At 40.0% G+C, this 12027-nt stretch overlaps 1 protein-coding gene across 16 annotated transcripts in view; it reads right to left on the minus strand.

Moving 5' to 3' along the window:
• The window catches only part of VPS8 (VPS8 subunit of CORVET complex), a 275359-nt gene that overhangs the window by 106728 nt on the left and 156604 nt on the right, over positions 1-12027 (minus strand). For all 16 annotated transcript variants that reach the window (XM_049881052.1, XM_049881032.1, XM_049881060.1 and 13 more), the window contains 5 exons: positions 10927-10998; positions 5935-6054; positions 4831-4887; positions 1446-1528; positions 564-648 (listed from right to left, as the gene is read on the minus strand). In XM_049881052.1, the coding sequence (XP_049737009.1) occupies positions 564-648; positions 1446-1528; positions 4831-4887; positions 5935-6054; positions 10927-10998 (417 nt within the window). The remainder of the gene's footprint in view (positions 1-563; positions 649-1445; positions 1529-4830; positions 4888-5934; positions 6055-10926; positions 10999-12027) is intronic.

The raw sequence follows: 12027 nt of genomic DNA on the forward strand, positions 1-12027 counted from the left end.
ACCTATACCGATCTTCACTTCAGCTATGTGATCTCTACTCAGTTCCTTGAACATGCCAAAAATTTTCCCACCTCAAGGCCTTTGCATCTTCTGTTCCTCATCCTGGAGCACTTTTCCCTTCACTCTTTGCTTCGCTGGCTTTTTCTCAAATTCCAAAACTCAGTTTATACGTCTCTTCCTCGAGATTACTTCTCTGCGTGGTCTACGTAAGTCAGTTCTCCCATTATCCTCTAAAGTTGCATCTTGTTTTATTTTTCCTAGCACTTTTCACAATTTGTAATTATATATTTGGGTTTTTGTTTGTTTGTTTAGTGCCAGACTCCCTTGCTAAACTATAAATTCCAAGACTGCAGGGACTATATTTGTTTTAACTGTCAATGTAAACTTGGCTCATAACAGGCATGCAATAAAAAGCTGTTAAATAAATGAAGAAAACCTTGGATCAGTAAAACATGTCCAAGTCTTTCTACTGAATGGTTGTAACTAGTGACCAGTTATTTTACTCAGTAAAGGAGAAAAAAAAACTGAGTAAGAAAAAAAGGTACATCAGCCTCTTAACTCACCTCTCTCAGTGGGTCACGTAAGTAGCAATCAATAATTTTGTCATACCGGTGTTCGCGTTCATACATAAATTCACAAATTTGGTAGCTAGGATGTAAAAGGAAAAACTGCATTGTACCAGACAGGCAGGTGGTTATTAGCTTATTGCTCTGAGAAGCTTTCTTAGGCATATAGGTTAGTATTAAATGAGTATAGTAGATATGATTTCTACTGTTAAGTGAAGACACAGTGTCTAAGGGAGATATGTATCTGCCATTTCTCTAAATACAGGTTTAAGATGCTGCTGAGTACCATGTTTATAAGAAATTTCAAAGCTTGGTGCAAAAGAAATGTTAAAGCAACGCTGCGTTACAGAAGAAATAAGCCAATACACTAGATATTCGTTACTGATTTGCAAAAATTTTGTATGATGAGATTTTGTTCAGAATTAAATATGTCAAATAAAACAACATTCAACGAACTAGATAAACAGCAGTGGAATAAGCATCTTGTATCTTATCTGCTATTAACTGCATATTTTTATATATATATATATATATATATATACATATATATATACCTGTCAAATATCTATAAAGTACCATGGATATTTTAAATAAACATAATAAATATATATATCCACACAAATTAATAAAACATAAGATTTCACTCTCATACTAAGACAAGTGTACAAACACTTCCAATTTATCCACTGTCAATTACCACAAATTTTACTAATTTCTAGATTTCAAATGAAAGGCAAAAACTTTCACACTTTGGTTTTGTTCTTATTCACATAATCTCTTCACATTGAAAAAGCAGCAATGCATTAATAATGCTGGGTTTCAAGTTAGAGAAATGTAATAGTGTCATGGGAAACTACATAGGGCTTCAAAGCAACTTACAACTCAGCTTTCTCTGCCATGTGCACGAGCCGACTCTCTTCAAACTGTACTATGCCTCCAGCCTGCAGCAGTTCTAAGAGGACCTGGACATGTAAAATAAATAAGTGAAAACACGTTGGAATTTATTTTCACTTACTACCTCTTCAAGAACCCATTCACCCATGTAGACTGTAACTTTTTATGTGTGTGTGTGTCTTCTTACTTGATGATGTTGGGCTTGTTTTCATGAGGTTAGGTTGGCATTACAGTGTTGATCCTATTATAGGTAAGTCTTATAAAAAGATAAATGTTTTCTGTCTTTCACACATGGAAGGAATAACACGGGGATTGTAAAAATAATAAAAAGAGAAAAAAAGCCCTATTAGAATACCAAACTGACCCTCCGCTAAGCTAAAAATGCCTGTATCCATCCTTTCAAGAAGTGAGTTTTTGTCTGGTATTTTTATGTTTCACAGCTCTTTAAAGTCTGATGTCCACAGGTAGTATCCATGCTCACATGTTCATTTTTCTAATTAAACAGTGGGGCTCATATAATTAATTTTACCACTCTAAGTAGCTGAATAAAAAGGGTGACTAAGATATTGAGCTGGACTCATCAATATTTTAAAATAAACCTCAAAAAAATTCAACAGTCCCTCGAGCAATGTGAGACAGTTCTCTTCTGTACTGAAACATAGGCTGCATAGTGACATGGCCCTTCTCAGAACTCCAGGAAACCATTTTACCAAGCATTCTTCTAGCACAGTAAACTGCTTACTTTCAAGTTAAATAAAAAAAGGCAGAAAAGAAATAAAACCTACCAAAACTATACGTTTCAGAACTCCAATATAATCCACTTTGAGCACTACAATGTGCTAAGAGAAAAAACATAAAGTGGATCACATTTGCTGGAGGCTTCAATTTGAATGATGGAATAGAAATGCTGGTGCTGGAGCCAGGCTTACCAACTCACCAGAAATGATTGTTAAATTTTCAGAAGTTTGGCAAGCTGGTCATCATGGATTGAGTTGTGTCCTTCCAAAAGATAGCTGAAGGCCTAACCCCTGTACCTGTGAATGTGACCCTGTTTAGAAATAGGGTTTGTCTTTTGTTATGTTAATGAGGTCACACTGGAGTAGGTTGGGTCCTAACTCTAATCACTTTTGAGGGATGTCTTATAAAGTCGATGTGACCATCTGTCTAAAAGCCAAGGAATGCCAAGAAATGCCCAGGCCTGCCAGAAGCTGAAGGAGACAAGGGAGGAACTTTGCCTAGAGTTGACACCCTGAACTTGGGCTTCTAGCCTCCAGAATTGTGAGAAAATACATTTCTGTTCTTTAAAGCCACTTACTCACGGTATTTCTGTTACAGGAGCACCAGGAAACCAAGACTCTGGTGGTTAAACACGCCAAACCACCAAAAACCAAACTCAGCGCCGTCGAGTTGATTCCGACTCATAGCGACCCTATAGAACAGAGTAGAACTGCCCCATAGAGTGTCCAAGGAGCGCCTGGCGGATTCGAACTGCCAGCCCTTTGGTTAGCAGCCGTAGCACTTGACCACTATGCCACCAGGGTTTCCGTTGGTTAAACACAGCCATGATTAAAAATCAAATTATATAAATTTACTATTAAATAAACTATATGAAAAACAAAGGTAAGTGATATTCAAAGCTCACCACTTCCTGATTATTTTGTTACACTGTATTGTTACGTATGCTCTTAAGGTTATTTACACTATCTGTGTGGTGAAAACATTATATAAAGGCATGTCACTACCCAACTCTTCCCAGCTGCATGTTCAGTGATTTCATGTTGGTACGTTGAAATTGGCCACGGAAACTGGCAAATGCTATAAATTAGGGCTTGATTTATTGTTTTGTTGATCGTCAGCAAACTATGGGCCATGGCCTAATTTTATAAGGCCCATAAGCTGAGAATGGTTTTACTTTTAAAGGGCTGTCAAACACACAAGAGTATGTGACACAGACTACATGTGGCCCATGAAGGCTGAAGTATTTACGATCTGGCCCTTTATAGAAAAGTTGGCCAATCCCTGGTTAAGAACATGATGGAGACAATGCTAATAAGGCCATCAGAATACAAGTGTGCAAGTCTGTAGTTGTTATGCTGTTAAGAGCACAGAATACAACTGAGAAAATATTTTTCTAGGATTTCAAAACTGTTATCTGATTCAGCCAAGAAGTCACGTCATTGACGAATAAATGAAGTTCTGACACAACTCTCCATTGTGTCACTTTTGTCTTATTCGTTTACACAAATGGAACTATCAGCCAATACTCATGCTGGAATTACACTTGGCAAGCCACTTGTTCAGCATTTAACAGCACACCACTGGAAATTACTCAAAAACACGGCATAAACAAATTCTGATACAGAATAAATGCTACAAGGGAGAGTGCTGGATTAGAAGGAAGGAATTGGGTTCTGGTCTTGACAATGACCTTGAGCAAGTTCATCAGTTTCCTGTATTTTTAAAATAAGAAGGAAAAACCAGATCATCTCAGGAGGAGACTGCAGGTGTTATATTAACATACTATGACTACTTTTCAAAGTTTAACCTTTACATCTAGATTTGGGTTTTATTCCTGCATAAGTCAGTTATTTATATAAAAAGCTCTTATCATTTGATATAGAAATGCCACGTGTACCAGGAGACAATGTTACTGCCAATAAGGGCAAAGTAAGTGGCAAAATAAGGGGACCACTTTACTATCTGTATTCAATATAATTTAAAGAGATCACCAAATTTTTAGCAGGTGCTCTTTCCCAAGCCTGCAGCTGGCACCGGGGCACAGCTGTGCGGGGAAAGAAAGGGGTCACTGTGCTCTTTAGCTGAGCTTCCACTTCCCAGCTGTGCACTATCAGCATAAAAACTCAGCCCAGCTCTCAAAGCCACAGTCATCAGTGGGGGGCCGGATGGGTTCTGGTCTCCAGAAATGTTCAGCCCTGGTAGGGGACTCCCAAAAATTGAATGCCCCAATATCCAGGGATCTCACGGATTTCTGGTACAGGGCCACGGCAGACAGTGGTGGTTATCAGATTAACGACACTGTTAGAAAACAGGGTACAGTAAGGGTTAACTGTTGCTACATAAAGAAGAAGGATGAAGTGTTCTCTTTGCTACTGTTCCTCATGCGAGATGGTTCCAGTGTGCTGAGGAATTTAGTTTGATATAAGCTCCCTATATATATATATATATATATATATATATATATATACACCTCTGATAACCGTCCCTCTATTTTCTGGTCGCCACTATCTGGAGCTTAGCATCAGGATCTGGCATGAGCCATTCCCCCTTCTGTCTAGTGCAGAAGAGTTCACTCTGGCTTATTCTGTCATCTTTCCCATTCTCTAGCAAAAAGTGTTCTAGTCGTTCATACCTGCTGTCTTTCAGAGTGTCGGGAGTCATCATCAGGGCTACAGAGGAATTCAAGGACCTGGTCAAAGAAGAAGTATTTTTTGTTGGACACCAGCATACATTCCACAACACTGTCATAATGAAAATAACAGTAACTGTGTTTCCATTATTGCCAGGTGTTCACTCTGCCATAACAAATACCACAGGTTTGTGGTATCTTCCCAGCTGACCGTCCTGTGTACGTGAAGCATCAGGCTCATGCATACCAACAGTTTAACAATGTAGTATGTACTTTGCATTTCTTTACTGTTTAAAACATGACTTGAAGGCAGCATCACATACATAGCTTAGCTTTAAGTTTCATGATACCACCGATCATGCAAAGCGTAAATTTTGGAGTCAAGTTACCTAAATTACTTACTAACATTTAATAATAACATTAACTGCTGGTAATAACCCTTACTCAGTATGACTTTGGATGACTTACTTAATCTCTCCAACCTTCAGTTTCCTTATCTGCAAAACAGGGATAACAACGGTATCTATTTCAGAGCTACTGGGAGGCTAAAGCTCTGGAGCAGTGCCTGGCCCCAGGAAGTGCTCCGCAGCTGCTAGTCATTACTAGCTACTATTCCTCCAGAGGAGAAGTATTTTCTTTACCACCTACAGAAACGCAGGAGACACCAGCAGAGTCAAAGTCATTTGTGAGTAACTTCAAATCTTCCAAAAGCAACCTCTCCTCCTGATGATCATCATCAAGGTCTTACTATCGGAAAGGTGGGCGAATCTTGAATTGGAAAATCCTGAGTAAAGAATTCTAGGCAATTCAGAGCAACAGAAGAATTGACAAAAGAGAACCTCTGGAAACCAGTCTCCACAAACTGTACTCCCATGACACTGGGTTACTAGGCAAAGTCATACCACCCAGAACACATCATTGGGAAAAAAAACTAGTTTAGATCCAAACTGAAACCTCGACAGGCCTCCCCTTGCTAAGACACTTACCCAGTAGTCTATCATGCTAATCCAGTGAATTTTTGTATGAACAGTGAACAGAAGAAAAGTAATTCTGGTGCTCATTGTTAAAGACACTTACCTGGTCAAGCTCATCGTTAAAGACACTTACCTGGTCAAAGAGGGTTCTGTTCACAAACAGTGTATTGTCAGGTTTTGCAAGCTGGCGGGCAAGGAACGTAAACAGACACCCTACTTGTGAGGGAGTAAAATCTGAGTTCTCCACCATAACCTGATGAAAAAACAAAGAGGCCATTTATTCAACACAACACCTGGTTTGATACACGAAAAAATATACAATTAGAGGGAGAGGAAAGCCTCATTACTGAAGGCCCATGAAAAGGTTCTTTCATCAACTGCACAACTGAGTTTAATATCATTTAGAAAAGAAACACAAGTACTTGCAGGTTCTGAAAGGAAAACGTCTTAATGATTTTTGGGGTACTTCTAGGCACAACTTGGATGAGAACTGAATTGTGAGAGAGGTGAATGTAGGATTTCAAAGAAACATTAATCATGTTTCCCTCAGAAATTCTTAAGAGAATCCTTGACCTAGGATACGGAAATGGGCCGACTAAAACAGGTCCATCAACATAGGAGGAAGCAGGTGGCTTTGGGGTTTAAAAGTAAGGTAACCTCAGAGTCAAGGTATCCCAGAATGAAGGTCGCTATTCCAGGCATCAATGGAGTGCATGGCTTCATTCAACAAATGGTTTTGAAAAATGAGTTTTTTACCGTCACACACAGCTATCGAATCACAATCATTCCTTTACTATAAGTCAGCTCTTCTTTCCTGAGCACCTGTTATATATATTATATATATAAGACGCTGGGGTAGCTATCTTTGAGGGAATTACGAACTAGAAGAAATGATGAGACAGATAAGCAAGTGTTAAATAACAGCATAATTGATTAGCGCCATAATAAAGGCACAAATGACTACAGAAACGCAGTGGGAGAAAAGTTAGTTCAGCCGGTTGAAGAGGGTATTTGAATGGAAATGAGAAAAACACCTTGTAAGCTACGGTATAAAGCCCACGATAATCTCTGACGGGGGAAATGTGAGAAAAGAGGGTGACCCAGGCAGAGGGAAGAGTGTGAACAGAAGCATGGCCATGGAAAAGGACCCATCTGTTTGGGGGACGATGAGTTTCATTAGGACCCAGCAGCACGAGGAAGAACAAAGCAGACTGAAAGGGAAGATTAAGGCCTTGAATGTCATCATAGGGAATCTGGGATCTATTCCAGAGAAATCTGGGAAGCTACCAATTCTATACATTCACTGGGAGCTACACACTCACTCCATTGTGCTCAGCCAAGAGATTGCTCAGGACCAGCAGTATGCTTAGGGAAACCATCCTGTCAGCAGGTACAGGATAAAGTAACAGAAGAAAGACATAGAAGGCAGGGCAACGAGGACACAAATGACTGCAGGGGTCCAGGAGAGAGACAAAGGGTTCTGAGCCAGGAGAGAGACCATGAAAATGCAGGGAGGAGCAGGCAGGAGGACACCGCAGAGCAGGAGGGACAGGAAAGCACTCATGTGCAGAAATACATGGGTGAAGGAGGAAAAAAACATGGCGGACTTTGAGCCTGACTGGCAGGTGGGATGATGACACCATTAACAAAGAGACAGAAGGCAGAAGTCTGAGAGGGAAGTTTACATGTTGTTTTGGACTAGCTGAATTTATGGCGGGCAACCCTACAACAAATTAGAATATACCACCCTGTCCCATCTACTAAAAAGTCTTAAGTTCGCTCCTTCCAACCTTCATTCAAATATAAAGTGTAAGGTTTCTCCTATTATAAAATGTTCCCTAGGACCTAGCTTTTCTTAAGTTTGCTAGCAGTGTATCCCTTTCTCTTCTTACCCTTGCTGCTTTGAGTCCACCAGTCACAGCCTGTTCATGTACATAATTAATCATTACTAGTTTTTTTTAGAGTATGAGGGGGAAACCCTGATGGCAGAGTGGTTAAGTGCTACAGCTGCTAACCAAGAGGTCTGCAGTTCAAATCTGTCAGGCGCTCCTTGGAAACTCTATGGGGCAGTCTACAGGGTTGCTATGAGTTGGAATCGACTCGACGGCAGTGGGTAGAGTATGAGGAGGGGACCCTAGTGGCACAGTGGTTGAGGCACTCGGCTGCTGGCTGCTAACTGAAAGGTTAGTGGCTCAAATCCACCAGCTGCTCCTCGGGAGAAAGACGTGGCAGTCTACTCCCACAAAGATTTACAACCTTGTAAATCCTAGTGGGCCATTCTACTCTGTCCAGTAGGGTCGCTATGAGTTAGAATCAACTCAACGGCCGTGGGTTTGGTTTGGTTTTAAAGTATGAAGATAGTTCAAGTTGTAAAATATATTTTTAGTTATATCTAAATTCCAATTTATAATATTCAAAAAGTTTTGCTAGCTTGAAGACATCCCCCGTCACCACTCTCTTTCAGCGTGCAGGTCCCTTTCCTAGGACTCAACTCTTGGGGCCCAGCTAGTACTCTTCTCTGCCTTCAGCCATTTCCCTCGTTTGAAAAGTATAAACCTAACTGTCTGAGCCTAGATGCACCTTTTGTGAAATTAGTTCTACCTCACAGTCAATGCCCTTGCTACCTCAGCAAGTGTCTAATTAGTTTTCATTCCAGAAATTCTGGTTTCCCTCTCCATTTCCTCTCTCTGACCAATCTCAGAGGCCCTGCGTAAAAAGTTTCCGGGTAATCTTGTACAAAGTAAAAAGTTAACTGCTTTTTCACCTCCATATCTGCAGCTACTCAGCACACTAATGTCCGCAGTTTGATGTCCTTGGGTTTGATCACCCGTTCACTGGTCACTGTCTATATCCTACTGTCACTGGCTCCTTTAAAACTACACTTCAACAAATTAATGCAACTCTATCACCAGAAACGAGACAATAATCCCAAAAGCTCATTCTTCACTGGCCCAACGTAAATGCTATTAAAATAACAAAAGTACCAATTCGCCAACAGTAATAGTATAAGTACTTTATGGAGCTCTGGAAACCCTGGTAGAGTAGTGGTTAAGTGCTACAGCTGCTATCCAAATGGTCGGCAGTTCGAATCCACCAGGTGCTCCTTGGAAACCCTACAGGGCAGCTCTACTCTGTCCTACATGGTAGCTATCAGTCGGAATTGACTTAATGGCAACATGTTTGGTTGGTTTGGAGTTTTAGCCTTTTCATGTAAGTCATTCTTGCAATTTAGTATAGCTTTAAATTCAAATTTAATCAACTTGCAAACATTTCCTGAACATCTACTAGGTCCTAGGCAATGTGCTAAGTTCTGGGCATGTTAAAACAATGACTTAAAAAAAAAAAAGAAAGAAAATAAATCCTTATAGTCTCTACCTTCAAGAAGCTCAAGCCCAGGGAAGAGAAGAGACATGTAGGCAATTGCAATAGAGTTTGTGCTAAGTGTAGCATCCAGTGTTAATAGAGAAAGGAAACTAATCAAAACTGCAGTGTGGGGGAGACTTCAAAAAGAGTTTCTCATGGAAGATATCTGAGTAAAAACCTGTTACCAATTTTTATTTAAAAAATTTTTTTTGATGGCATATGTTTTCAGTATTGGAATGCATGCTCACTAGTTGAGTGTGTTTACATTTTTGTTTGGTAATACGAATTTGGAGTCCTGGTTGTGCAGTGGTTAAGTGCTACGGCTGTTAACCAAAATACACATCAGCAGTTCAAATCCACTAGCCGCTCTTTGGAAACCCTGTGAGGCGTTCAACTCTGTCCTATAGGGTCGCTATGAGTTGGAACTGACTTGGCAGCAATGGGTTTGGTTTATATGGATTTTGAGAAATATGATCTGGTAACACAATCCAGCAATAAGGCTAGTGGCACTCTGGCGCCACCAATGTGCGGTATAACAGTGTGCCAATGAAATCTATGGTAATTTATTGTGGGGGCTCTTAACCACCGCGCCACCAGAGTGGCTGCTACACCATTATAGTAATGGTAACGAAAGGATTACGTCTTACAAAAAGGGTAGAGAAAGGGAAAGAAAAGGCCTGAGGGGCTGAAAGAAAACCCACACAAAGGGCATAGTCATAAAGAGGAGGTCAGGGAAATTCAATAACTTATGGCTGAGGAAAGCCTGGGGCATGGTGGTTAAGTGCTAGGGCTGCTAACCAAAAAGTCAGCAGTTTGAATCCACCAGGCACTCCTTGGAAACCCTATGAGGCAGTTCTACTCTGTCCCATTGGGTCGCTATGAGTCAGAATTGACTCGACAGCTATGGGTTTACTTTTTTTTTTTTTGGGTTTATTCTCATATTTATCATTGCTTATCTTACAAGGTTAATAGGCAGTTCAAATGAGATAATGTATATAAACATGCTTTGAAAATTATAAAGAACTATCAAAAATGTAATACCTTAATGTCATGTACAATTTTTAATTTTGGTTTCCAAAAAATGTCTTCCTAGCTTGCGGTCCCTTTAATCAAAAGTCAGCTTTTGTCCAAAGTAAAAGTCATTAAGGAGAAGAAACTTCCATTTCACAGCCAAATGAACAGAAAGAACAATCTGAGCTTTTAGCTACGAGCAGAAGCTGGCCTGATTGAAGCTGTGCAGGTGGAAAGGAAAAGAGCCTGTCTCTGTACTTGTTCACTAGCAACAGCACAGATCTCAGAACAGCTGCGTGCTGAATACAGTTAGATTCAGACCAGGATGGTCATCTCTGGGGTCTCCCATCATGCCTCAGTGTCACCATGGTAACACCATGGCGCTGCCTTAGCAGCTCAGGGATGCTGGTATGTGACAGGAGAAGATTCTTCAGGTTCAGGATTTTCCTAAAGCACTCTGAAGTCAGTCGCTATTATTGCATGTAATCCCACTAATATAGCAATTATCATAATGTGCTTTTCTCAAGAGTGGTACCCTGTGTCCTGCATCAAGCTGAGCTACGTTCAACGTCTTCTGAATGAACGATTAGCACTCCATTCAGCACTCGGGGACAAAGGCACCATAATCAAATTGTAAAATACGACTGCAACACATCACTTCGGTAAACAAGGGTATTTTAGGACATGGTGTCAAATCATTCAGTTTTCTGCGTATAAACATCACTGCAGCGTGTGTTCCTCGAATACTTACCTTCAACAAAATATCCACAATTCGCTGCTGATATTCTACAGCTTGCTTGTCATTTTTAAAATCTTCAAAGGTCTGAAAGGAAGAAATTTAAAAAATTATTATTTGCAAATTTTAGAAGGAAACGAGGTATTATTGTTCATAAAATCCAAGTAAATTCTTAAATAAGATAATCACTGCTCATCAGGTTTTTCCTTATACACCTTTAACGATGAGTTATTTCTAGTGAGTTAAGCAGAAAGCTACAGCATTTAACACTGCATGCTACTCAGAGACTTAAAAGTAGATCAGAAGTATAGAAAGTGAGTGGTTATCATACAACCAAAAAGTGATCTGTGAAAGGAAGTCAAAGAAAAAGAGAAGGAACATGAATGGCAGGAGGCAATTTGGGAGAAGGATGGAAAACCCCATGCTCAGCCATTCAGTCTACATATTTGGAAAGGAGAACTGAAATCCAGTCGCTGAACTGTCATGAAAAAGAATCCTCATGAGTTCCATGACAACTAAAAAAAGGGATATTCAAAGACAGGTATTTTTAAAAACTGAAATGGTAAAACTGTCAAACTGTTAAAGTTTCTTAAGCCTACTTACGAAGAATAGGTATCCTATTTTAAAAAACGCTGCCAAATAAAGCACCTTTTATTCTCTGTGCCTGTTCCAGGACAGCAGGTGTATTCTGGATAGAAGCTGTGCTGGAGTAAACGATGGCACTGGCTTCTGTCCGGCAGTCAGCACACAATAGCAGCGTATCACAAGAATCACTACTGCCCCTCGGACGCACACAGGAAGGGAGCTCAAATTTTATCCATTATCAAGAATTGAAATAAAAAATATTTCGTGAGTAAAAAAAATGATTAAAGGCTCAGAGGTCTTTCCTATGGCTTTTGCTTAGCACATGCAGCCCTGAGAAATGCCTGAAATCCACATAGTAATCATTTACTGCTTTTTCCTGTAACAAGAAAATGGACTGCTTATAGTTCAAATGGACAAAAAAGGAGTTTCATAGCCAGGAACTTTCAAGGCTACATCACAATTACATTCATATCAACTCCTCCAGCGTCTTCCAAGGCAGCTTTCTTGGCTTGTGCTGTTTCTTATTAGCAC

The sequence above is a fragment of the Elephas maximus genome, chromosome 1 (assembly GCF_024166365.1).
Source record: "Elephas maximus indicus isolate mEleMax1 chromosome 1, mEleMax1 primary haplotype, whole genome shotgun sequence".
Classification (NCBI taxonomy): Eukaryota; Metazoa; Chordata; class Mammalia; order Proboscidea; family Elephantidae; genus Elephas; species Elephas maximus.